The 25,711-nt window shown below is 39.6% G+C and overlaps 5 protein-coding genes and 1 non-coding gene across 14 annotated transcripts; 4 read left to right on the forward strand and 2 right to left on the reverse strand.

The window, feature by feature from the left end:
* Positions 1-1,265: 1,265 nt before the first annotated feature.
* On the forward strand, positions 1,266-3,517 carry LOC104788180 (protein farnesyltransferase/geranylgeranyltransferase type-1 subunit alpha). Its single transcript, XM_010513892.3, has 5 exons — positions 1,266-1,550; positions 1,743-1,852; positions 2,561-2,681; positions 2,769-2,864; positions 2,967-3,517. Exons 1-5 carry the CDS (start codon positions 1,326-1,328, stop codon positions 3,393-3,395), a joined length of 981 nt encoding a protein of 326 aa, XP_010512194.2. The 5' UTR covers positions 1,266-1,325; the 3' UTR covers positions 3,396-3,517.
* Positions 3,518-4,738: 1,221 nt separating this feature from the next.
* LOC104788181 (uncharacterized) lies at positions 4,739-7,455 on the forward strand. Of its 4 annotated transcripts, none has more exons than XM_010513894.3 (12): positions 4,739-4,954; positions 5,035-5,111; positions 5,249-5,324; positions 5,425-5,497; positions 5,599-5,650; positions 5,764-5,825; positions 6,016-6,079; positions 6,151-6,208; positions 6,303-6,389; positions 6,524-6,617; positions 6,766-6,864; positions 7,029-7,455. In XM_010513894.3, exons 1-11 carry the CDS (start codon positions 4,872-4,874, stop codon positions 6,856-6,858), a joined length of 819 nt encoding a protein of 272 aa, XP_010512196.1. In that variant the 5' UTR covers positions 4,739-4,871; the 3' UTR covers positions 6,859-6,864; positions 7,029-7,455. The 4 variants fall into 4 exon arrangements, with proteins under 4 accessions (XP_010512196.1, XP_010512195.1, XP_087307496.1 ...); XM_087451370.1 differs by having other exon boundaries at positions 4,760-4,954; positions 5,249-5,320; XM_010513893.3 differs by lacking the exon at positions 7,029-7,455 and having other exon boundaries at positions 6,766-6,981.
* On the reverse strand, positions 7,405-8,312 carry LOC104788182 (tetrapyrrole-binding protein, chloroplastic). Its single transcript, XM_010513895.3, has one exon. The coding sequence runs from the start codon at positions 8,310-8,312 to the stop codon at positions 7,512-7,514; it is 801 nt and encodes a 266-aa protein (XP_010512197.1). The 3' UTR covers positions 7,405-7,511.
* Positions 7,564-17,772, forward strand: LOC104788183 (eIF-2-alpha kinase GCN2). 6 transcript variants are annotated; one of them, XM_010513897.3, is made up of 29 exons: positions 7,564-8,464; positions 8,833-9,341; positions 9,595-9,669; positions 9,766-9,825; positions 9,918-10,023; positions 10,115-10,219; positions 10,380-10,784; positions 11,135-11,368; positions 11,485-11,571; positions 11,656-11,767; positions 12,031-12,148; positions 12,245-12,299; positions 12,478-12,647; positions 13,003-13,187; positions 13,461-13,609; positions 13,739-13,988; positions 14,243-14,516; positions 14,596-14,689; positions 15,016-15,096; positions 15,230-15,286; positions 15,565-15,696; positions 15,792-15,875; positions 15,968-16,076; positions 16,140-16,276; positions 16,628-16,735; positions 16,979-17,064; positions 17,139-17,241; positions 17,334-17,462; positions 17,531-17,772. In XM_010513897.3, exons 2-29 carry the CDS (start codon positions 9,217-9,219, stop codon positions 17,639-17,641), a joined length of 3,741 nt encoding a protein of 1,246 aa, XP_010512199.2. In that variant the 5' UTR covers positions 7,564-8,464; positions 8,833-9,216; the 3' UTR covers positions 17,642-17,772. The 6 variants fall into 6 exon arrangements, 4 of the variants coding, with proteins under 4 accessions (XP_010512199.2, XP_087307492.1, XP_087307494.1 ...); XM_087451366.1 differs by lacking the exon at positions 7,564-8,464 and having other exon boundaries at positions 8,867-8,958; positions 9,099-9,341; XR_015557931.1 differs by lacking the exon at positions 7,564-8,464 and having other exon boundaries at positions 8,876-8,958; positions 9,099-9,341; positions 16,144-16,276.
* Positions 17,773-18,161: 389 nt separating this feature from the next.
* TRNAT-UGU (transfer RNA threonine (anticodon UGU)) lies at positions 18,162-18,233 on the forward strand. Its single transcript has one exon. It is a non-coding gene; the product is annotated as a tRNA-Thr (tRNA).
* A 91-nt stretch (positions 18,234-18,324) lies between these two features.
* Positions 18,325-21,854, reverse strand: LOC104788185 (serine/threonine-protein kinase-like protein ACR4). The gene has a single exon (XM_010513899.3). The coding sequence runs from the start codon at positions 21,198-21,200 to the stop codon at positions 18,513-18,515; it is 2,688 nt and encodes an 895-aa protein (XP_010512201.2). The 5' UTR covers positions 21,201-21,854; the 3' UTR covers positions 18,325-18,512.
* Between the last annotated feature and the right edge of the window lie 3,857 nt (positions 21,855-25,711).

Consider the following 25,711-nt stretch of genomic DNA (forward strand, 5'->3'; position numbering starts at 1 on the left):
AAATTAAACAAATTTTATGTTGCTTTACTTTCATTTTGTCATAATTATAGTTCTTATAAAAATTGTTTTGTGACATAATTTCTTTAACCATGAAGTTTTTTTTACTCCAAATATATTGGATTAACAACTGGTGAAAATTATCTACTCAATTACAATGATTTTATGACTAATCCGATAAAAATTGAGAAATTGAAAGAAATTTAATATAATATAATAAAAATAAAAATTTGAAAATTATAATCATGATGGTATATATAAGTCTTAGATAATTCAGATATACAAAATAGAAACTTTATATACAATACAAAACATGACATATGTCATAATCACGTTAATGATCAACAACCTATTTACTCTTCAGAAGTATCCAATTGTACCAAAACAACTTAAAGTTATGACCTCGTCTCAAATATTCTCGAATCATAATTTCTCAACTTATTTTTACCCGAATCAAAAGTAGGGCAACAATATCCTGGAGAGGGGGATAATTTATTAATTATTCTCAGCTTATTCTCAACTTATTCTTTTGACATAATTTATTAATAATAATATACATGTTTAGTGAATTACATTTTTGTTTATATATGTCAAAATCTTATTGAGAAAACACGTATAACATAAGTAGCTTACAATGGAAAATATTTTAGTTTTGTTAATTTTCCTTTTTGATTTAGAATTTTTTTTAGATAAATATGTAAATTTTATTTAGAAAACAAAATTGACACATGTCACGATCTGGTGAGTTACTAACTTTGATCTCTAATCGTTAAAATTGACACATGTCATTATAATCTTGTGAGTATTTAACTTTGATCTCTGATCGTTAAAATTAACACGTGTCACGATCTGGTGAGTTACTAACTTTTTAAAATTGACATGTGTCACGATCTGATGAGTTACTAACTTTGATCTCTGATCATTAAAATTGTCACGTGTCATGATTTGGTGAGTTTTTATCTTTGATCTCTGATCGTTAAAATTAACATGTATCACGATCTTGTGAGTTACTAACTTTGAGAACAAAGTTTATATAATAAGATTTTCCTTTTAACATAAACAGAATTATACATATATTTAGTATAATATATTTTTATTTTACTGTTAATTTAATAAAATAACCCTAAAACTAGTCTCCAATTAATCCCCGTTAAATCTTCGATTTTCTCGCTATAACTAGCGTCTAGCGATTTCTAAATAGGGTTTTATCATGTGGTTTGGGCTAAGCGGCCCATTTAAATTCTTCACAAAAATTACTTACACGGTTTCGACGACTTATAAAATTAATTCTTTCGGGTTTCGGACTTTGGAACGAGACCGGGGGTAAGATGGATTTCGACGAGACCGTGCCACTGAGCCAGCGGCCGGAGTGGTCAGATGTGGTCCCGTTGACTCAAGACGATGGTCCGAATCCGGTGGTGCCGATCGCCTATAACGATAAGTTCCGCGAGACTATGGATTACTTCCGTGCGATCTACTTCTCCGACGAGCGATCTCCTCGCGCACTTCGACTCACTGAAGAAACGCTCCGCTTAAACTCCGGCAACTACACAGTAATCAATTCTCTTTTAAGTTTCTTCTATGCTTTGTTGGGTGCTTCTGAGCCCTAATCTCAAGTTGGAAATTTGATTGGAGCATTAGTAGTAACTGAATTGAACTCTTATGGTTTAATAAATTTGATGGATCTAAGTCTTTAATTAGTCATGTTCTTGTTCTCCACTAACGATATTTTTTCCCTTTGTAAGGTGTGGCATTTTAGGCGCCTAGTACTTGAGGCGCTTAATCACGACTTGTATCAAGAACTCGAGTTCATCGAACGCATTGCTGAGGATAACTCTAAGAACTACCAATTGTGGTAAAGTTCCTACCTTTTTTTTATCCTTCGTTTGTCTTTTTATTCCGTGAAGTAGTTGACTGATGAGGAACTATTTCGAACCAAGAACTGTATATGTTTGCTTTATGATGAGATAGCAGCCTACATTTTCATAGACTAGAGAAGGTTCTCTTTTATAGTTTTTGGGGGGGAGTTATCAAAGTTTGGAATCTGTTTTGTATTTGCCGAGTCAGCCATTTTCTTAATTATGCTCTATCGTGGGTGTTCTGTATATTTTAGATCAAAGTTCCTTCTTTTTTACACATTGTGAAGGTCATAGTGACTGCTGCTTAAGAAAAGTTGACCCTTGGTTGTGTGCTTTTTGAGTGTGATGGTCCATGCTTTTTTACACATTGTGAAGTAGTTGACTGATGAGGAACAATTTCGAACCAAGAACTGTATATGTTTGCTTTATGAGATAGCAGCCTACGTTTTCATAGACTGGAGAAGGTTCTCTTTTTATAAAGAAGTTGTTGTTTTTGGGGCGAGTCATTAAAGTTTGGGGTCTGTTTTGTATTATGCTCTATCGTGGATGTTCTGTATATTTTAGATCAAAGTTCCTTCTTTTTTACACATTGTGAAAGGTCATAATGGCACATATCTGCTGCTTAAGAAAAGTTGACCCTTGGTTGTTTGCTTTTGAGTGTGATGATGATCCATGGTTCTGCGCTAATATTTCCTTTTCTTTAGGCATCATCGGCGATGGGTTGCTGAGAAACTGGGTCCTGAGGTTGCAGGGAGAGAACTTGACTGTACTCGGCGAGTACTATCACTTGATGCCAAACATTATCATGCTTGGTCACATAGGCAGGTTTGTGATCTCAATTACCTTGTTAAAGCATTCACTTGTTGGTGTTATACATATCTTTTTGCTTGATGTTTTGGAAACAATCTGCAGTGGGCATTACGTGCATTAGGAGGATGGGAAGATGAGCTTGATTACTGTCACAAGCTCCTTGAAGCTGACGTCTTTAACAATTCCGCATGGAATCAGGTAATATGATTGTTGATACATCATCATACACTAGATTCTGTTTCCCCAAATCTATAGATTCAGTCACTCTTTTAAATAACTTCGTTCCCCTTAACCTGGCAGAGGTACTACGTCATTACTCAATCTCCTTTGTTGGGAGGCCTAGAAGCTATGAGGGAATCTGAAGTAAGCTACACAATCAAAGCCATTTTAGCCAATCCCGCAAACGAGAGCTCATGGAGATACCTGAAAGGTCTTTACAAAGACGACAAAGAAACCTGGATTAGTGATCCAAGTGTTTCCTCAGTCTGTATGAATGTTCTCTCCCGCACGGATTGCTTCCACGGATTCGCTCTTAGCACCCTTTTGGATCTTCTTTGCGACGGATTAAGACCAACCAACGAGCATAGAGACTCAGTGAGAGCTCTAGCTAATGATGAACCAGATACTAACTTGGCAAATTTGGTGTGTACCATTCTTAGTCGTGTAGATCCTATAAGAGCTAACTATTGGGCATGGAGGAAGAGCAAGATTACAGTGGCAGCTATGTGACTGACGACCCAAAATCACACTTGGAACAAAATTTGATTTTTAATTTTTCGTATGTACTGCTTCTTTATGAATCATATGAACATGTCTTCATATATCAAAACAATCTTGAATTCTCTTTTTCACTTCTTTTTTTGATAGTCAACAATGATTTTGCTGAACCAACGATTCATATATCAAAAGAGTTCCATTTGTTTCAAACCAATTTTTAAAAAACAAACTGACGACTCTAGCTCTCTCTCTCTTCTCACCTTGATATCTTTTAGAGAGAGGGAGGTGATTTCAGATCCTTACTCTGCCGTCCGGAATTCTCCGACAAAGCCGTCCGGTTAGTTGTAACCGGTTTCAGCCCGACATCCACTGGCCTCTTATGCAGTGGTTGGTCGGTTACTTTCCCGGAATCTCTGGCTCTTTTAGCAGAGATGTCCGATTTCGCCGTCCGATCCAATATTTACCGGCTACGAAAGCGGTGGTTGATCGGCTGTTGTCTAGCATCGATCGGCTTTTCTAGCGATGATGGCTAGTTTTGTTTTTTTTTACTCCGGCTTTTCTAGCGATGATGGCTAGTTTCTATCACGGTGACTTATGTGCCGTTGAATGTTTTTAGCTTTCAGATATTTCGATCTGTGTTGGTGGTGGTATGTGGTGTACGGGAACAATCTAAGCGATCTGCAATTTCAGATGAAGATACAAAGCAATTTCATCAGCTTATTACAAATGCCTTTTAGCTGTCCCTTGTTTACGACAAGTTGTTTCAGAGTTTCGATTGGTTAAGGCAACAGTTTGGATTAATCAGATTTCTCTTTCTCTAACCCGTTTGGCAAACGGTAGAGTTTAACTGATTCTGTATTTTATCCTTATGCTGTTTTGCTCTTACTGATGAAAAACAGAAGAATCTATCTATCCTTGATTTCATCTCGGCGATAGCTTCATTCATCGGAAGAATCGGTGGCTCCGATGGCGAAGGATGACGATGGAAACCTTTCAATTGCTCATGTTACACGTGTTACTGATACGTGTCTTTGAGTGGACTTTTTTGACTCAATCTTCTTCTTAAGCGGTGCAATAGTGAACTCAAATTGAGCTTTTGTTGTTTTCGTATTTTGTTGGGCTACTGCCTTTGCTTTTGTGGGCTTTTTGTTTAGGCTTGGCTTGTATGCCGTGTATGTTGTGGGCCTTTTGTTTAGGCTCGGTTTGTATGCCATGTATGTTTAATAAAAAAATCTTTCCAGGAAAAAAAAAAAAGAACCAACGATTGAATAAGACTCAACAACGCATTGCTTTTTCGTTAACCGGAACAAAACCAAAACCGGGTTTTGTCTCGTGGATTCCCAATTTAAAAGACAACAATTAATTTGATCTGAACTGAACCAAAAATTGCAAATTCAATACATCGAATCGAAGGCTGTTGGGGAAGTTAAGTTGTCGAAGTAGGAAGCGTAATTTGGTCGAAAGATTCGTTCTTTGTCTCCGACAAGAATGTCCACATCTGGGTTTAGTCTGTTCCTCGCTCTTCTACATCTCATGGGTTTCTTATTTCCGCTGAGAGTTTCTGCAATTAGGTGATTACTTCTTTTTTTTTTGGTAAAAGCTTTTGTTCTCTCTTTGATTAATTTCCTTTAGATTTCGATTGGATTTGCAGGAAGGATATTGGATTTTTAGAACAGCGGAGTTGCAGAACAACTGTCCAAGGAAGATACTTGATCTCCGATGATGAAGGTGAGCCAATTCCTACCCAATTCACTCTTCAAAGATCTATCTTTTACTACATTTAGTCTCTTTCAACATAGATTTGGTGGTGAAAAAGTTTTTGTTTTTGTTTTGTTACGATGAATGGTTGTTGTTGGAACTTGCAGGCAATGTGTGTGATGCTCTGTCTTTGGAATCTCGAACCCGTTGTTGTCCATGGAAAGGAGAAAGATTTTCTTGTCAGTGAGTCAATTTATATGAATCATAAACAGGACTTATCGTTTTTTTAATACTTAGTGTGTTCTTAATCAGACTTCTTTGTTTTGTGGGTTTTGGCTTGAAGTGGATGCAACCTCCTTTCACAATGCTGCAAATCTTATGAATATTGCGTTTCTTGCTGCTTGAATCCGTCTCGGGTATATTTCTATTTCTATGGAACTTTTGGTTTTGTTGTCTCTCTCTCTGTTCTTGCTTCATCTTTTGTTGTTTTAACTCGCATTGAGTATATCTTCTGCAGACGATTCTTGAGCAGGTGGTTAAAGTAAAAGTTGCAAAGCCAGCTACAGCAGGTAAAATTTTCATTTTACGGCAGCTTAAATGTATTTGCATTTGCAAGATGATCATTTTCGTTGACTTTGCCTATATGAAAATTTCAGTTTAACGTCTATTTCTTCATTGGCAGGGACTTACAAGACTGTGTTTGATTTTTGTTCTGGGAGATGCCGACATAATTCTGAGAGTGTGGTAAGCTATTGACTGTTTTTGTTTCTGTTAAAAGGGATTTTTCTTGTTGAGATTATGTGATGAAGTTGGGAATTTAGTGTTGAAGAGAAGTTCTATTTGAGACTGATAGAATGTTCATGATAGTATAATGACCTATAGAGCAATAAAGAGTGAGACGTCATGTAATTTATTTTATTCCTGAAACTTCCAGGTTCATGAAAATGCTTACCACAGCGAGTTTCACCATTGTTTTTCTCTGTCATCAAATGCTTCAGGTGAGCTTCGATATCCTACTTTTTCTTTCAACTACTCTATGACATTCATCAAATAACATAACTGAAAACAGGTGCTAATCTCACACAAGTTGAAACAAGACTTCTTGGCATTGATGTTATCGTGGGAAGGTAAAAAAACACCCTTCACCTTCTTACCCGTTTGAATTGTATACGCTTTTGTGGAGACCATATCCGTTGACTCTTTATTGGATTGGTTTCACAGTCAAGGGGATTCATGCGATGCAGTTTGCAAGTCACGTGGACAATTGTGTGTGATGAATAAACTCTCACTTCTAAACCAATGTGACGTGTAAGTTTCTTTTTTAAGCAACTCTTTTACCAGAGTCAATCTCTTAAACCAAACCATCAAGTCATGTTTCAGAGAGTTATATATTGCAATTTGGTATTCATATGGTTCTTTCCCTTCTTCTTTGTTTTGCCTAGTATGAAAAGATACATGACCTGCAAAGGATCTTGTTTAGCAAGTGCCGGTGCTGACCAACCTGCTGAAGTTGTCGAAGATGCACCCAGAGATTTGGTATTTCATCTTTTATTCTCTCTTATGCGCGCTTTAAGTGCCTGAATCCTCAGTGAAATATTTCATTTCATTTACATTGGCTTCTCCTGACTCAACTTTTGAATCTTGATCATAAACTGAGTGATTCCATATGTAATGTGGTTTGCAGTATCCAGGCGCGTGTTTGTATACCCGGACAGAATCAATGCTTTCCTGTGACGGTTCACACCAACACACCCGACGACTCTGCCCATGTGCCTAGAAACTAGTTAGTGCCAAGAATTATACCATAATTTTTTTTCCGCCTCTTGTAGCGGTTTTAGAATGCTATTTGAAACCCTGATCATGTAATTTTCTCATGGTGAAAGAAACCATATTCTTGATAGATACACACGCAAATTGACTAAAACGTTTATTCATCGAATACCACAGATTGAGAGAAAAAAGCATCTGTCCACATCAAGTGTAACGTGTGTGTGGCCTACATTGAGAATTAACTACAAGGCTACAGAAGCAGCAACGTATTCTTTAGATATTTGTCACACACTATATGAGGTGCAGCTTTCTTGAACAGAGCCAAAATGCCTACTTTGTATTCATCCACAGTCTCTCTCTCTCTCTCTCTCTCTCTCTCTTCACCAAATCAGCAAAGAGGACAAAAACACGAAAAAGGCCTTTATGAACAGCTGGGGATTCAAAGTTGTTTCAGATTTGATCAACCAAGACACAGACTTGTTTTCGTTTTTGGTGTTAACTAATAATGGTCTGACTTTGTTCTTACATACATAATCACAATGAAACCGCCAGAGAAGAGAAACCCAATTTCAATTGATGATATATGATTACAGAGATTCGTTTATACTTTGACAATATCAGCAAATCAATAAAATAAAAATAAAAGGAGAAAGACATTAATTAGAAGGTGTAGTTTGTTTTAAACACTCTTTTGTCTCCTCCTCCTGGTGCTGTCTCAGTCTGTTGTTCCTTAGCCACGGCGACACCTCTGTTAAGCTCTTGTTCAGTCTCTCCACTGTTATCATCATCAGCAGTCGCAAAAGCGGGATGGCTTAAAACGCATTTGAGAAGCTGCGTACCTCTCAAGGCGTTAGTGAGCGGTAAGTGTCCTAAAGGTGTTTCATCGTTAAGCTCCCACTTGAATTCGTCAGGAAACGCTCTGTAACCGTATTGAACAACCTCTGTATCAAGAAGCTTCATCCACTCAACTTTAACGAAGAATCTTGTGAAATCTTTCTTCACTTTCAACCAGATTTTGCGTTGCACGCTGTATCCGAATCTCCCGTCGCTGTGTTTCAACCATAGATCGTCGATAGCTTTGAGATCTTCGGTAGAGATTGATTTCACCTCGGAGAAGAAAACGTAGCCGCGTTTCACGGCTGCTTCTCCTGCTATCTGAATGAGTAATCTACGAGTCTCCTCGTCGGCTTGTCGGAAGTTTTGATCGACGAGGTGGTTCTCCAAAACGTCGAATATGGTCGCGGTTTCGGCGGTCGTAGCGGAGGCGTTTGTGGTGGAGACGGCGGAGACGGCTACGGAGGAGGAGGAGGAGGAGGAAGAAGCAGAGCAGATAAGTGAGAATGTTGCGGCGGAAGTGGGTTGTTTGAGGGAGAGAGAAGTGGGTACGAAATGAGATTGGGAAGGGAGATTGTGGCGGTGGTGTGTGTAAGAAGAGTGGTGGAGAGAGTTTGTGGTCGCCATTGATGAAGGGAGGAAGAGAGAGAAGTCACGTCAGAGAGAAGATAGAGAGAGAGCGAAGTTGGAGAGGTTTAAAGAAGAAGAGAGAGAGATAAGGTGTGGAAGATCAGGAAGTACCAAGCGGGGTCGATTCTGATTGGTCACTTTTGGGTCAGGTTTGATTCTCTTTTTTTTTTTTTTCTCTCTTTACTTTAATTTTCCATTTTAATTTACAAAAAAATAAAAACTAAGTAATTCATTTATTTTCACTAATTTTTTAAGAATATTAATAATGTATACTATGTATATTGTTTTTTTGTTGGTAATAGATTTTGATGTCTACGTCATTTCTCTCGTTATCGTTATTGAATGAAAGTCTTATAGTATTGTAAATACATTTTTTAGTTTATTATTTGATATTAAAAAAGAGAAAGAAAATTCAATGTATAGAATAAAAAAGCAGTCAATAATGGTCATAAATCTGTTATTTTCCACGTCACCATTTTGTAACATCTACATTTATTGGGCCTTTAATGGGTTTTAGGTTCATGGGCACTTATTATCGTATGATTAGAAACGATGCCGTTTCGGAGGGTTTGTGCTGGACAGGAAGGATCAACATAGAAAGAACTCTGATGGCGCCATCTTTGAAGAGCGCAGTCGACGGCTTGTTTTGGTTATTGAAATATATAAACAACCCTTTTTTGTTAGTGCCGCCAGTCACCGCCGCAATTCCATTTTTTTTTTTCGAAATTCGTAGATCGAGATTGCTTGGCGGGAGTTTTGAGAGAGAGAGAGAGAGAGGCGAAGAAGAGGATTTTTTTTTTAAAGGAGTTTTTGGTTTTGGTATTACTGATTCTGGATTCCGACGATCGGAGGAGAAGGTGTTTTGATTGAGTTAGGGCGTGTTTTGGGCCTGAGGAAATAAATGGGTCGCAGCAGTTCGAAGAAAAAGAAGAAACGCGGAGGTAGCGGAAGAAGGGGTCAGCTCAAAGACCATGGATCTAATGATGATGAAGATAATGAACTTCTCTCTGAGGAGATCACTGCTCTGTATGTTTTGTTAACTTTATCGGTTTTTGTGATACGAGTTATCCTGGGAAATGTGAGATTTAGGGTTTTGTTGGAGATTTGTGTGTTTTAAGTTTTGATTTTTGATAGAAGTTGCCATGAACTGTAGATATGTGCTATGATTGGAAATTGTGACACTAAGGAGCTGACAAACAAATACCTATTCTTTGACTACAAGAGTGAGCCTCTATAGTCTATATGAATTTTAAGAAGGATCGTTGTTGTTTGTTTTCAGCACTGCAATATTTCAAGAGGACTGCAAAGTTGTTTCAGGTTCGGGATCGCCTTCTCAAATAGTTATTAAACTCAGGTTTTCTTCTTACCGATTAGCTGCTGTGATGTTTTTTTTTTTAATTTATGCATGAAGAAATGCGTCTTATCCACCGAGCTCTTGTAATTCGAGCAGGCCTTACTCGAAAGATATGGGATATGAGGACATTGACATATCTGCTATGCTTTTAGTGAGGTGAGTATCTTCTTTCTGAATCAATATGACACGGTAAAATATGCCGATCTTTTCTGTTTTTATCCACCTTCTAACTAATTTTTGCCTTCTAGATGCTTACCAGGATATCCTTACAAATCCCCGAAGCTGCAGATTACTCCTGAACAAGGGTTGACAACAGTTGATGCTGAGAAGCTTTTATCTCTTCTCGAGGATCAGGTATGTGTTGGAAATAATTTCTTTATTGATATAATCAGAAATGCTCTCTGCTGACTGACACAAGGTACTCAAAGAATTATATATTATGCAGGCAAATTCCAATGCTCGTGAAGGTCGGGTTATGATATTTAACTTGGTGGAGGCTGCTCAAGAGTTTTTATCAGAAATACTTCCAGAAAGTCATAATGAGGAACCGGTAAGTATATTCACCCAAATGACTGTTTATGCCATGGTATTGTATTCAATCTATCCACAGTATCCTTAACTGCTGGTCAAAAGAAAATTTATTGCTTCTCGTATATGTCTGCATTGGTTGTTCTTCCTGTAAATACAGTGTTATTTTTTTCTCTCTGAAGGTTCCATCCTTGACTGCACACCGAAGCGCTCAGTTCATTGAGCAACCTATGCTTTCAAATAAAGCAAAATCGTGTTCTGGTGGACCTTTTGTTTATGGTTTTATAGACCTATTTAGTGGCTTGGAAGATGCTAGAAATTGGAGTCTGACTCCAGATGAGAATAGGGGAATAGTATCTTCAGTACAATCCCACCCACTAGACGCTTCAAGAATTTTGCATGAGAAGCCGGACAAGAATCTGAAGCGATTTGAAGACCATGCTAAAGAAGAAGTTGCACTGCCTGCTCCCATTGCCAAACTAAATACTGTTCAAGAGGATAATGTTGATGATACAAGCCTCTCTTCTTCTGAGTCAAGTAAATCTAGTGACGATGAGGAATCTGGAATTTTCCAAAATCAGAAGAAGGTGAGGGGAGGTCTATCTGATTTATCTCAATCCCTCTTTTTCCTTTTTAAGATATTGGGCCTCTGCATAATTCTGTGTATGGTGACTGATGAATGAGCACAGCAAATCAATTACTGGTCCTGTACATATGAGACACTCTCCAGATAGAATATAATTAGAATTTATGTGAATGAGGAGCTCTGCACGTTTGCTTTTGGTTTAGTCATCATAAATACAGTTCAAGATAACTGGCGTATCGTGATTAACAAAGCAAGAATTAAGAAAGAAGAGTCATATACCTCCTGTCAAGTAGCGTCTACTTTTGCTTGCTTAATGTTGTTGTTGTTTGCAATGCTTGTTTCACTTAGCAGGAATCAAATCTTGAAGATGATACAGCTGAAGGTGATACAACTGAAGATGACAGCAGTAACTCTGAAAATGAGTCGCTGGGGTCATGGTCCTCTGATTCCTTAGCTCAAGATCAAGTGCCCCAAATTAGCAAGAAAGATCTGTTGATGGTCCATTTACTTCGAGTAGCTTGCACTTCCAGAGGACCTTTGGCTGATGCATTGCCTCATATAACTGATGAACTGCATCAGCTTGGTGTAAGTCTTTTGGATAATATGAAAATTTCAATATTTTTTTCTAATTATTAAGGGAAGCTTCTTCATTTTTCCCCGAAAACCCTGTTAAATAGTAGTATTTTTTTTAATCATTTCAGATATTGTCTGAAGAAGTGTTGGATTTAGCTTCCAAATCATCTCCAGACTTTAATAGAGCCTTTGAACATGTATTCAATCAAAACATGGTGCGTATCCCTTGGCCACTTCATTGTTATAAATTCTTTATTTGAGTTTCAAGTAATGCATCTGATTAAATGTTATCTTTTAAGGCCTCAACAAGAGTTCCTCAGTTTTGGGAGCCACCTTCTGATTCTGGCGAGCCAAAGGCCTCACTCCCCAGCTCACGGTATCTCAATGATTTTGAAGAGTTGAAACCCCTTGGTATATTCTCTATTATGCTTTTCTTTCTCTTTCTAGTTTTAAAGGTTGATATATATATGAACGATATGACGTTCATCCCCTGTGTGAATTTGATCAAATTCAGCAGTGTCTTTGCACAATGCAAGGGTTTGCAAGATGTTACTCATTAGTTATTTAGATGCGTCTCAACTTCTCCAGAAAATTGTCCACTTTCTTAACATGTTCTGCCGTTTTGTTTAGAGTAAGTAGTTTTTCTTCTCTTTGCTGAAACTCTTTGTTGGCAGGCCAAGGTGGGTTCGGCCGCGTTGTCTTGTGCAAAAATAAACTGGATGGAAGACAATATGCAATGAAGAAAATTCGACTGAAGGACAAAGAGATACCTGTCAACAATCGGATACAGCGGTAAGTGAGAAGACTGTTCAAATTATACTTGGTATCTATTGGTTTAGAGTATGATGCTAAAATTGTTTCTACATGTGCTCATTATGAGGTATACAGAGAAGTAGCAACACTTTCTCGTTTGCAGCATCAGCATGTTGTACGGTACTATCAGGTAAAGGTCTTTTTTGCTCATCTGAATTTTGTACTGAGTAATGACTAGATTCAGTGAGATACCTTGATATTGGATACCACCACGTGTAGATCTTGTTGTCATAGAATTTCCGCTGCTTAGTGCTGTTCTTTTTGCCTATGTTCTATTTGTTAACAATATTAATTTTTCATTAAACTAGGCCTGGTTCGAAACAGGAGTTGCTGATCCTTATGCTGGCGCAAATTGGGGATCAAAAACTGCAGGGAGTTCAATGTTCAGTTACTCGGGTGCAGTGTCAACCGAAATTCCTGAGCAGGACAATAAACTTGAGTCAACTTATCTATATATTCAAATGGAATATTGTCCAAGGTAAAGACTTTATAAGCCCAACCTAAACTCTTATAATTTCACCCCACCCATATCCTGAGCTGTTGAAACTTAGATAAATCATTGATTTTGCTTAAATATATGGATTTTTGACATTGTGAGCTATAAGTTATATCTAAGTTCCTCACTTTCTTACGCTTACGTATTTACATATGTTAGTGGTCGAAGAAATATATATGCAAAGTAGAATGATCTAAAATGTCAGATGTTTCTATAAAAAAATTGTGGATCAGTGCATTTCATCTCGTCTGTATAACGTTTTAGTTTTTTTCCTAGTCTAGCTTTGGTTGCTTTCTTGTTTTCTCTTCTTACTTTTTCTGTTCATATAATGTTCAAGGACTCTCCGCCAGGTTTTTGAATCATATAATCACTTCGACAAAGATTTTGCGTGGCATTTAAGTCGCCAAATTGTAGAAGGCTTAGCTCATATCCATGGACAAGGAATAATTCACCGTGATTTTACACCGAACAACATTTTCTTTGACGCCCGAAATGATATCAAAATTGGGGATTTTGGTCTTGGTATGCTTCCCTACCTAATGCTATTCTTTGCTTAATTTCTTGGTATGTCTGTTGTCCACATGCTTCTCTGTGTTAGACTTAAAGTTCTCTAATAATGTAACGAAGGTAGGTTCCTTGTCATGCTGGATTTTTTGCGTTTTATCCTTCAAAAGTTTACTTTGTTGTTCAAGTCTTTGAATAAAAGAATCAACCTAGTCATCTCATTATACTGTGATTATTCGACTTTGGAATGGAAAAAAGAACGATAATACATGCATTTTCTTACCTTGTCAGCAAAGTTCCTGAAGCTGGAACAGTTGGATCAAGATGGGGGTGTCTCTATGGATGTGGCTGGAAGTGGGGTTGATAGTACTGGTCAAGCCGGTACTTACTTTTACACAGCACCTGAAATTGAGCAAGGTTGGCCTAAGATTGATGAAAAGGTTAGTAGCTGTTGGTGCCTTGGCTGAGTCTTATCCAGAAAATGTTTGTATTTACTTTTTCTTCTGGTCCTAAGGTTTTTTTAATTTCTTCTTATGTCTGTGTTTCTAAATGATGTTTTTAAATTGTAGGCCGACATGTATAGCTTAGGGGTTGTGTTCTTCGAACTTTGGCACCCTTTTGGAACCGCCATGGAGAGACACATTACTTTAACTAATCTGAAGCTGAAAGGGGAACTACCTCTCAAATGGGTAAATGAATTTCCCGAACAGGCTTCTCTACTGCGGCGTTTAATGTCTCCAAGTCCATCTGATCGCCCCTCTGCGACAGAACTTCTTCAGCATGCATTTCCTCCCAGAATGGAATCTGAGTTACTAGATAGTAAGTTCATTTCAGCTCTCTATTTGAGTCATTCGTAAATTGGCTGTCTACAATTGCTATTAATTCGGATGTCTGTCTGTTTAGGTCACTCGCTCATAAAGCATACAAATTACTCGAGTTGTTGTTAGTAGTAGATATGTTCACTTTTATTTTGATGACATGTTGATTCTTACTCAAAATCATGTCCTCTTTTTTCTGTCTCTTTCACCTGGCATCAAGTAACCCCTTTTCTTTTCTTTTTTTTTGAATTTCAGATATATTAAGAATAATGCAAACTTCTGAAGATTCAAGTGTTTATGATAGAGTAGTAAATGTGATATTTGATGAAGAAGTATTAGAGACGAAATTCCATCAGTCTAGTAGATCGAGACTGTGTGCAGATGATAGTTATGTTCAGTACACAGAGATGGACACAGAGCTTCGTGATTATGTTGTTGAAATCACAAAGGAAGTCTTTAGGCAGCATTGTGCGAAGCATCTGGAGGTCATCCCAATGCGTTTACTTGGTGATTGTCCCCAGTTTAGCAGGTATACGTGTTTGCTTGGTGCTATTCATTATCTGTCATTCAAACTAGATTTTGATCTAACTTTTATCTTTCCTCTAAAGGAAAACTGTAAAACTTTTGACCAATGGAGGAGATATGCTTGAACTATGCTATGAGCTACGACTGCCTTTTGTGCACTGGATTAACGTAAATCAGGTGCCGTTTTCTTATGTTTATCGTTCTTCTGTTTCTTGTATGTTAAACAGAAAAGTGCTCTTATAATTGGTACGACTTTCTGTTTGAGATTTTCTCTAGTGAGTTTAGAGTAGTTGGTAGTTAGGTCTAATTTTGAAGGAACAGATCAAGGATATTTGAATTAAGAATACTATTATCTTTTAGAAACTATGTTATGCTAATTACACTTATAGCGTACTGTTACATCATTTAAATATAGTTTGAAATGAATGATTTGGATTTTTGAACAAGTCATAGTCATAGTGCTTTATTTAGCTAATTTGGCACTCTTGAATTTTGCATTGCAGAAATCCTCATTCAAGCGATATGAAATATCTCATGTTTACAGGAGAGCAATTGGCCATTCTCCACCAAATCCATGTCTTCAGGTATTGTGCTCACACACTCTGCTAAGATAAATACTGGCCAATATAGTGTAAGATAAATGCTGGCTGTCCATTCTACCATTTATTTTCTCTGTCAAAAAGAGGATGTGCTCATAGATGTTTTGATTGCCAATAGGCGGACTTTGACATTGTTGGAGGCACACCGTCCCTGACGGAGGCTGAAGTCCTTAAGGTACCAACCAAAAGATGCTCGGCCTTATCGAATTCCTTTATCATTTTATTCAAGATATAAATGAAATGAATCTTCTATTTTTATATATTGAGTTAATGATCATTATATGGTTTATAAGTCACACTGCCAACTTTCGGAGGAAATGTAGTGAGTGTTATGATGGTTTTCTGGGAAACTAACGTGAAAAATGAATAGTTATTTGCTTATTCTCCTCCCTTATGCATTTTGCTACAGAGAGTTTGCATCTCCTGCACCGTTTTAATCCACCAACTTTGCAGGTGATAGTGGACATCACAACCCACATATTTCATCGCGGATCTTGTGACATTCATTTGAATCATGGAGATTTGCTGGATGCGATTTGGTCCTGGGCAGGAATTAAGGCAGAGCACAGACGAAAGGTTGCAGAGGTATGATTATTGTAAGTTCAAGGATATGGGTCATTGTATCAATTGGTTTTTATCTGTATCTTGACCAAAATATTTTTCCTTTTTTCCAATTGAAGCTTCTTTCCATGATGGGATCCTTGCGTCCTCAGTCATCTGAGCGGAAGCTAAAATGGGTTTTCATAAGACGTCAACTTCTGCAGGTTTGAGGCTACACAATAACCTATGCGTGGTTGGGAGTCACATATTTATAGTATAGTCTTCTATGTCTTACTCGGAATCTCCTGCTTAACAGGAGTTGAAGTTACCTGAAGCTGTTGTCAATAGACTGCAGACTGTTGCTTCAAGGTTTTGTGGAGCTGCAGATCAAGCACTTCCTCGTTTAAGAGGGGCGCTACGTGCTGGTACGATCTAACTCTTTCCCTAAACTTTTGAACCAGATTGTTATTGGTTTCATTTTGCTGCAGATAGACCTACACGTAAAGCACTAGATGAGTTGTCAAACCTCTTAACCTACCTGAGAGTCTGGAGGATAGAAGAGCATGTTCATATTGATGTTCTGATGCCACCTACTGAAAGTTATCACCGGAATTTGTTTTTTCAGGTACAATTGAACGTGGGGATTCTTTGGGTCTTTGTTAGGTTTTTGGATGTTTAATAGCTGAATGTGTTGCTTATAGTGATCGGTATGCTTATTCGGGTAACAAGCGAAGAGATTGTTCTTTATAGATGATTAGTTGATGTTAGCTTGTTGTTGATTCTGATTAGAGTTCTTCATAAAAGAGGAACTAAAAAGTTAGAAATTTATTCTCATACAATTAGCTCTTGAATGGTGAAACCCTGTTTATCAGTAGACTGTTGGACCATGCAGGTTGATATCATCCTTTTTTACAATATAATTTGCTATGGTGATTGTATGTTTAATATCTGTGAACTCCATACAAATGTTTGCTAGGTTTTCTTAACCAAAGAAAATAGCTCTGGGACATCTAATGATGGCGTTTTACTTGCTGTTGGTGGTCGTTATGATTTTTTGGTGCAGGAAGTGTGTGATCGTGAATATGTAAGTTCTTTCCACATAGTTTCATATCTGAGAAGTTAAGATATCTAGCATTTATTATGATTACTAATGTTAAGAAGAAATTTGAAGGCTTTCGCCTCTTTATTCACTTAAAAGATGCTTGGTTTGGTCTCAGTGTATGCACTGTAAACCGAGAAGAGAAATTGATCTTTATCCTCTTATCTACTGGTGTCAATGTGAAATGGTAAAACAAGGTTTTGTGTTTTTGTCTGTCACTGGATCCAGAAAATGAATCTCCCTGGCGCTGTTGGCGTTAGTCTTGCACTGGAGACAATATTTCAGCATCTTCCTATGGATCTAAGGCCTATTCGGTTCGTTGTTCCTTCTGAATCCGTTTCGTGGTCTAAAACGGAAACACCTTTGCTGATATGTATTGAGCTTGCAGAAATGAAGTCAGCACCAGTGTACTTGTTTGTTCAAGAGGAGGTGGCGGTTTACTGTCCCAACGCATGGAGCTAGTTGCGGAACTATGGGAAAAAAGTATTAAGGTGAAAGCTTGAATATGTTTTGTTCATAGATTTGTTTGGATATTAATCAATTTGTGTTACATCTAATAACATGCCCGTGTATGTATTGATAGGCTGAGTTTGTTCCAACACCTGATCCAAGTCTTACAGAGCAGTATGAATATGCAAACGAACATGAAATCAAATGTCTGGTGATCATCACAGAGTCGGGAGTGGCTGAAAGTCAAATAGAGTTTGTAAAGGTAATAAATACAACATTTAACTATTAAAGAGATCCGTGAAAAATGACCCGGAGATTTGTGGTTTGTAGGTTCGGCACCTTGAATTGAAGAGGGAGAAAGTGGTGGAAAGGGAACAACTTGTCAGATTTCTGCTGAGTGCAATGGCTGTCCAATTTAGAAACCCCTCTGTTTGGAGCTAAAGAGAGTAAAGAAAACGCCACTTTGTAGTCACAAGTTTTTATCACTTACAATCCTTCTGTTTTTTTTGTAAAATTACAATCTTATATTCTTATGTGCATATATATATATACATTGGTATCGTTTATTTACATTCATCTGCCTACCCTAGTTGAACCTCTCAATTAAACTATCTTTTTTACATGTAATTATTTAATTGTTGGCAAGAATAAATGGCATAATGTCCTTCAACTAAAAAAAAAAAAAAAGCATAATGTCTTTCAAAAGCATAGATGAGGGAAGTTTCAGAAGTAAAAATTTCATAATCGTAGCTTTTGTGTTTTTTCTGCTATCTCCGTTGCTCGAATTGTATAGCCGGTTTCAGCTTTTGTTTGTCTCCCTCTGTTCTTGAGGTCTTTTTGGATATTTTGCTCTTAATAATGAAGACATTCTCACAACTCACAACTCGCAACTCGCAACTCGCAACTCGCAACTCGCAAGTGAAAGATTGATAATTTCTTATCGAAATGCGTGAAGCAAAGAGCCCGTATAGCTCAGTGGTAGAGCGTCAGTCTTGTAAACTGAAGGTCCGTAGTTCGATCCTGCGTGTGGGCACTTTTTAGTTTTTTTCCTTTCCTTTTAATGACTTGTTGTATTTGATTGCTAACTTTGTTCAGTCCAGGACGTCTCCAGGGAAGATCACAAATACAAAAGAAATTGGTAATAATTAGTTAAGAAAATTTTCATACATTCTTCCTTGAAGAGAGGAGTCTCTCTGCCTCTTTGTTACATTCCTGCCTTAAGGAACACATTATACATCAGAGTAAAATATCTTATATATATATATGTCATTGTTACTAAAAACTTGAGAAAACACTTTTTTCTTTGTTCTTTTCAGAAATTATGATGCAAGAATAAGCTCTGTCCAGGAGAAGCTGGCCCTATCTCTTCCTCAAGACTCCTCAACACTTCTTGTTGTTTCCTCCCTTCATCCTCCTCCTCCACTACATCTTCTTCAGACGCCGATGATTTTCTCCTCTGCGATGATGTCACACTTGGGAAAGTTATCCATGATCCGCCTCTAAATTCCGTGTTCTCGGAACCAGACCTTTTTGAACCGATCCTCCATGACTTCTTGTGCATTCTACTGCTCCCGAGCACTACTTCAGTTGGTAATATTGGCTGCTCGCTGCTCGGGTTCCCCATTAGCTGTGCAAGCGCTCGTTCTAACGCTGTTGTCACTTTATCCATCGACGGTCTATCTTTCCCTCTCATCCTCACGCATTTGCAAGCCACGCTCACGATTCTTTTCAAAGCTTCAATTTCAGATGGATGTTTCAAGACCGGGTCCAAGAGTGCGTTTATATCTCCTGCTTTGATCAAAGGAACCGCCCACTCTACTATGTTCCCTTCTTCGTAGTGCATGTCTATGGCTTTTCTTCCGCTTAGGATCTCTAGAAGCAAGACTCCAAAGCTGTAGACATCGGATTTGGTTGTGAGATAGTGCAGTCGATAGTACTCGGGATCAAGGTAACCGAGAGTTCCTGCTGGTAGTTCTGCCAAAGGAGAGCCACTATCAATAGGACCAAGTAAGGAGAGACCAAAATCAGCTACTCGAGCATTGTGTTCTTCATCTATAAGAATGTTTGATGATTTAATATCCCGGTGAATCACTGGAGGGCAGGCGTAACCATGCAAGTATTCGATTCCTCTAGCAGCTTGGACAGCAATCGTTACTCGTTTGACCCAATCTAGTTGTTCTTTCAAGGCCTTGTTCTTTCCATGAAGATGGTTGTGCAGTGAGCCGTGTGCCATAAACTCATAAACCAGAAGCCTTTCTCCACCTTCCTCGCAGTATCCGAGAAGGCTGAGAAGATGAGCATGGTTGAGTCTTGATAACAGATCGAGCTCCGTGCGAAACTCATTTGAATTCTTCTGTTTGTCTGATGACATTATCGCTTTCTTCAACGCAACAGTGGTTCCATCTCTCAGTACACCTTTGTACACACATGAGAAACTCCCTTTCCCCACTATTGACTCCTCTTTGAATCCATCGGCAGCCTTTTCAAGTTCCTCATAAGTGAAAACTCGAGCCCTTCTGCGCTTTTGCAGCTCATCAAGATCAGGACGGATTTTGCCATTATCTTTCGTAAAGGCTGAATCTTTAGAAGACCTTGTATCATTCTCTGAGCACCTACAATGCCTCAATCTGTAACGAATGTATAAAGCCGCTGTTACCGAGACAACTGCTACCAAAAACAGAGCAAAGCCAATCTCTGCAGTTGCAATAGGTAGCTGTAGTGACCAGAATTTTCCTCTTGCCTTGCCCCCACTAGTAGACGCAGAAGAACAGTTTGAAGAGCATTCAGATGAGGCGCAACTCGAGCAGTTATAAACACAAACCTGATCAGATCTCTCCGGGCATTCGCTTTTCTGATACATCTCAGGAGGGCAGTTCGGACTACATGGCACGCAAATATGAGAGCCAGGCACTTTGCAAGGCGAGTTGTCTTGGTTACTGAGTTCATGAGTTCCTGGTGGGCAAGGAGTGTTTATACAGAGTCCCCGTGAGACAGCTAAAGGGATAGAAGCAGGGAAACCAAGACCCCAACAAACAGGTGACATAGAACTCCCTGAGAGAACTCCACAAGTGAAGTAATTCCCTGCTGCAAGATCATAAAAGCCTATACCTTTAGGTGCAGGTGTACTCCGATTAACGAAAAACCCCCAGCAAACCGCACTATGATCATAACGTTTGATTCCACAAGCATAAAACTTTCCACCAACCACTGCCAAGAGTGGCTCTTTTGGTGGTAAATTAAGAATCTGTTCCCCCGTGGACGTCCCTGAGATCTCCTCTTCGAACTCAAAGCTCTTTCCCCAACAGAGCACTCTCGAATTCAACCCGTCAAGAATGCCACAGACATGGTATCCACCAGCTGCAATTTTCTGAAACTTTGTTTCCTTTGGGATTAAACTGATTACTTGGCTACTATTCTCGTCTCCCCAACAGAAAACAGACTTATCTTTAGACGACAGCCCACAGTTAAACTCGGCTCCAGCGGAAAGAGAATGTAACTGTTTATCAAAGACAAAGTTTTTAGTCATATTGTATCCCCAACAATCAACAAGCGAAGAAGAAGAAACGTTGCTGCTCTGTCTTCTTCCCATTATAGGCTTCCTCAAACCACAGAGATGGTAATCACCAGCACTAACTTCTAAGTATTCAGCTCCTTTGATCATTGGTTGAGGAACTCCCATTTGAATAAACGCACTGTTTCCCCAACAGTAAGGCTGATAAGATTGCATCAGAAGCCCACACATAAACCCATCTCCACCCGTTAAACCGATGAACTGGAAATGAGCAGGAGTCCCATAGAGGATCGCTGAGTTTGATCCGTAGCAAACCACAAGATGAGACCCATCAGATTTCAGACCACATAATACAGAACCACCTTCTCCGTAGGAAATTGCAATTGAAGACATTGAACCAAGAGCTGAAGCAAGCTTCCATATACTAGTGAAAACCACAAACTTTACAAGGAGAGTCCACTCCCTTGATCTCCTTCCGAACATTCTCATTCTTAGCTACCTTTCAAAGTCAACCCAAACGCTTCTTAGCTACTGCGTTCACTTTCTGAGACATTCCATAGATTGACTAAAGAGTGTGGCAAACGAGTCACCAAAAAGTTCACAAAACTGTGATCTTGAGGACGAAACTGCAATCAAGGGCATGCAACATATGAAAGAAAAGAAATTTCTAGCAATGAGAGCTGAATTAGTGTGGAAGAAACAAAGGAACCAGCAGCAAGACAGACTCCGAAGATTTAGGAAACAGAGTAGGAAAATTCAGACAACCATGTCAAAGAAGGACCTCTCTTGGCTCTCTGTTCTTCTGCAGCGGAAAACAAAATAAAACTTACCCCTTTCAAGATCTCAGACCGCAAAGTAAAAACATCATAACATCCTTAAAGACCCATTTCTTTAAAAGCTAAGCTTCTCCAAAAATTTCCAATTTTGTTTTGGTTTGTTCTGCCGACTAAAGAAGTGTAAAAAAGAGGAATTGAGTGGTGAAAGTGGGAGCTAGAGTTATACATTAAGCAGTAGCTCATGAAAATCTTGAGAAACCCCAGAGAAGAGAGAAGAAGAAGAGAGAGACATTGGAGCTGCTTATCACAGAGAGGAGTCATGTAGTACTGAGATTGCATTAAATGCGACCAAAACTTGCTGCTTCTGAATAATGGCAAATGTAGGTGACGCCATTTAATATCAAGAGTTAATGTTACCAAATTTTTTCTTCTTGCTTTCTCGTTTTTACATTTTTTTTTAATTCTAAATTTTCCCCAATCTTCCCAAATTTGTGCAATCTAACCCAAAAAGTTTCATGTCAAGTTTTCATCTCTATGCACATTGGAGTTAACACAAGAATCTAAGGAGACATTTACTATTCCTTCAAAGCTTCCTTTTTTCTTAATGGGGTGTTTTTTAACTTGCGCCGTTGCCGTCGGTGTTTGGTTTTGAGCAAACCAAAACAGTAGAACAATCTTTAATCTTAAAAATATACAACAAATTAGTAAATTGTTTGTGAGGTTTCATGCACTTATTTATTTGTTTAAAGTTCAACTCTGTTTCTCGAGACGCGAGACACAAACATCCTCTTTTGTCTTCTTCCTCTTCATCTCCTTGTGCCCCTCAAAAGAAATGTTTTGTCCTCTTTAGACTCAAGATTTCAAACACATACAAGAGACCAAAATTGAAAATCTTGAGTTGACTCAATTCATATGTTCTTCCTACTGAAATGTTGAAAAATTCTGAAGTTGTTGACTTGAGGGCCTCAAGTTGAGAGAGGCCTTTACTGATTCTAAAATCATACACACTCACTCAACTAACTAAATGGTTCAGATTCTAAGAATAAGAACTGTCCTGTCACGTGCTACTCACATGCTAACGACACGGGTCCATATTTACCTACTAGTTTGCAGACCTGAGACACACAAAGCCTTAGATTCTTACACTAATTTTTTTTTGCTCATTTATCAACAATCAACATTGTGAAGTATAAACAGAGATGATATTCTTCATATGTGATACGTTTTGGATGTGATTCTTTAGAACAGACAAAACAAAACAAAGAAAGCACTCTTTTTATTTAAAATAAGACAACGGTAACAAACCAAGAGAATTCTTTTGGAGTCTCTCCCCTCCCCCTTACAATGTTTACCAAAGACTGGACAAAGTTCCCTCTGCCCCTCACCTACTACATAAGTACTACTCTCATATCCCTACCCCATCCCACAGACCGTTACAGACTTAGCAGAGAGATAGAGACCTTTATTCCTTACTAAAGACAACTTGACCCTCTCACAAGGCCCATTACTACTACTGGATCCTTCTTACTAATTCTCTAGCCACTTGGGCTTTTCTTCTTCTTATGATAGCGGTAAAGAATAGGAGGGTGTTGGACCTCAAATGTATCATTACCCCCGCCTTTGAAATTCACCTTGTCCTCAAGGTTGAAACTTGGAAACTGTCCCTTCATGGTGCTGACCCACTCCCAAGAACACTCGAACTCAGGCAATCCCTTCCACTTGATCAACACTTCCGCTTGTCCTGTCACCTGATTCTTGCGTTTATCCAGTACTGCTTCCGGCTCTGCTTCTAGCACGCCATCCTCTGTTAGCTGTTCGGGAATCGCAACTGCCACAATCTGATCCCCAATGGCGCGTTTAAGCTGAGAGACATGAAAAGTGGGGTGCACCTTTGCTTCTGCGGGAAGTTTCAACCGGTATGCCACCTTCCCTACTCGTGCCTCGATGGTGTACGGTCCATAGAACCTGGCCGAGAGCTTTTCATTAGCTCTTCTTGCTAAGGAACGGCGGCGGAAAGGGCGCATTTTGAGATACACGGACTCTCCTACCTCGAACTCGACCTCCCTGCGATGCATATCTGCTCTTTCCTTCATCCGCTGCTGGGCCTTGTGGAGATGCTCCCTGATCAACCCTAGTACCGCATCCCTCTCCCGGAGCTGTGATTCCAACTCAGCGTTAGACGTGGATCCATTCTCGTATTTCACCAAGGAGGGAGGTTCACGGCCATACACTGCCTGGAATGGGGACATCTTAATGGCGGAGTGGTAAGAGGAGTTGTAGCAGAGCTCTGCCCAAGGGAGGAACCTTGACCATGTTCGAGGCTGTTCCCCCGCAAAGCAAAGAAGGTAAGTCTCCATGCTTCGGTTGGTGACTTCGGTCTGGCCGTCTGACTGTGGGTGATACGCGGTACTGAAACAAAGATTAGTTCCTGCCAAGCGGAAGAGTTCCTTCCAGAATTGACTCGTAAACACCTTGTCTCTATCTGAAACGATAGTTCGCGGGAACCCATGTAACCTCACGATCTCCTGAATGAATAAATTGGCAACGTCTGTGGCGGTGAACGGATGCTTGATGATCAGAAAGTGAGCATACTTAGATAGACGGTCGACCACCACCAGAACCGCGTTGTTACCTCCGGATTTGGGGAGACCTTCCACAAAGTCCATGGAGATATCCTCCCAAACCTTTTCTGGTATGGGCAAGGGTTGGAGCAGACCCCCGGGTGCCAAGGTGAAGTACTTGTATCGCTGGCATACTCCACATGCGGCCACATGCGGCCACATGCGGCCACATGCCTGCGGATATCCGTCATCATACCGTCCCAGTAGAAGAGATCACTGATCCGCTTTTGAGTTTTTAATACTCCTCCGTGACCACCCAATTTCCCGTCGTGAAACTCACGCATGATCAACCCTGTCAGTGCTGAAGCACTCGGAATCACCAGCTTCCCTTGTCTTAGTAACCTCCCGTTGACCAGCGAGAACTCAGGATGGGTCTGCTCATTCTCACGCAGATCCCGGATAATCTTGCTCAGTACCTGATCCTTGTCAACCTCCGCGCATATCTCCTCCAATTGTATTGCTGCAGGAACTGAGAGAGCAAATAGAGATGGGACCACTTCTTTGCGAGAGAGAGCGTCTGCGGCTTTGTTCTCCATACCTGGTTTATATTAGATGTCGAAGTCGAATCCAAGTAACTTGGTGAGCCACCTTTGGTATTCCAGATTTATCTCTCTCTGTTCCAACAGGAACTTCAGGCTTTTATGGTCTGTTCTCACAATGAACCTTCTACCCAAGAGATAGTGGCGCCATTTCTGTATGGATAGCACGATGGCCATGAGTTCCCGTTCGTAGATGGACTTGAGCCGCTGTCTATCTGATAAAGCCTGACTGTAGTATGCTACTGGTCGATCCTTCTGCATTAAAACAGCGCCTAGTCCGAACCCCGAAGCATCAGACTCCACGATGAACATCTCTGAAAAATCAGGTAAAGCTAGCACTGGAACCGTAGTCATCGCGGTTCTGAGCTTCTTGAAAGCCTCGTCACTCTTCTCTTCCCAGTTAAACTGATCTTTCTTTAACAGGTTGGTCAGAGCCTTTGCGATCTCCCCATAGCCTTGTACAAACCTCCAGTAATATCCGGTTAGTCCCAAGAATCCTCGCAAGGCCTTGATATTGGTTGGTGGTTCCCAATCTAACATTGCTTGTATCTTACTCGGATCAGCAGATACTCCGTCAGGCGAGATCACGTGACCCAAGTAGGCAATCCTGGAGGTGCCAAACTGACACTTCTTTTGATTCGCATACAACTGATGTTGCTCAAGCAGCTTGAGCACAACTCTGAGGTGGTTCTGGTGTTCTCCCTCCGAACGACTGTATATTAAAATATTGTCAAAAAAGACTAGCACGAATTTGCGGAGATATGGGCGGAACACCTCGTTCATAAGCGATTGGAACGTCGCCGGAGCGTTAGTCAGGCCAAAGGGCATCACGAGGAACTCGTAATGACCGTTGTGTGATCTGAAGGCCGTTTTTGGAACGTCCTCCGCCTTGACCAAGATCTGATGGTACCCTGAACGTAGGTCGAGCTTGGAGAAGACTCTCGCACCATGTAGCTCATCAAGCAGTTGGTCAATCATGGGGATGGGAAAGCTGTCAGGCACCGTAGCTTTGTTGAGGGAGCGGTAGTCTACGCAAAACCTCCAACTGCTGTCTTTTTTCTTAA

Source organism: Camelina sativa, chromosome 5 (assembly GCF_030686135.1).
Source record: "Camelina sativa cultivar CO46 ecotype springtype chromosome 5, ASM3068613v1".
Taxonomy (NCBI): Eukaryota; Viridiplantae; Streptophyta; class Magnoliopsida; order Brassicales; family Brassicaceae; genus Camelina; species Camelina sativa.

What these genes read in the sequence shown, in the direction of transcription:
- LOC104788180 (XM_010513892.3), top strand. Translation starts at nt 1,326, where the DNA reads ATGGATTTCGACGAGACCGTGCCACTGAGCCAGCGGCCGGAGTGGTCA. An exon ending in TCTAAGAACTACCAATTGTG is followed by an intron (nt 1,853 to 2,560) that starts GTAAAGTTCCTA and finishes CCTTTTCTTTAG; the next exon opens with GCATCATCGGCGATGGGTTG. An exon ending in ATGCTTGGTCACATAGGCAG is followed by an intron (nt 2,682 to 2,768) that starts GTTTGTGATCTC and finishes AACAATCTGCAG; the next exon opens with TGGGCATTACGTGCATTAGG.
- LOC104788185 (XM_010513899.3), bottom strand. Translation starts at nt 21,200, where the DNA reads ATGAGAATGTTCGGAAGGAGATCAAGGGAGTGGACTCTCCTTGTAAAG.
- LOC104788183 (XM_010513897.3), top strand. Translation starts at nt 9,217, where the DNA reads ATGGGTCGCAGCAGTTCGAAGAAAAAGAAGAAACGCGGAGGTAGCGGA. An exon ending in ATGAACTGCATCAGCTTGGT is followed by an intron (nt 11,369 to 11,484) that starts GTAAGTCTTTTG and finishes TAATCATTTCAG; the next exon opens with ATATTGTCTGAAGAAGTGTT. An exon ending in GGCCTAAGATTGATGAAAAG is followed by an intron (nt 13,610 to 13,738) that starts GTTAGTAGCTGT and finishes TTTAAATTGTAG; the next exon opens with GCCGACATGTATAGCTTAGG.
- LOC104788181 (XM_010513894.3), top strand. Translation starts at nt 4,872, where the DNA reads ATGTCCACATCTGGGTTTAGTCTGTTCCTCGCTCTTCTACATCTCATG. An exon ending in GGAGAAAGATTTTCTTGTCA is followed by an intron (nt 5,325 to 5,424) that starts GTGAGTCAATTT and finishes TTTGGCTTGAAG; the next exon opens with TGGATGCAACCTCCTTTCAC. An exon ending in TGCAAAGCCAGCTACAGCAG is followed by an intron (nt 5,651 to 5,763) that starts GTAAAATTTTCA and finishes CTTCATTGGCAG; the next exon opens with GGACTTACAAGACTGTGTTT.
- LOC104788182 (XM_010513895.3), bottom strand. Translation starts at nt 8,312, where the DNA reads ATGGCGACCACAAACTCTCTCCACCACTCTTCTTACACACACCACCGC.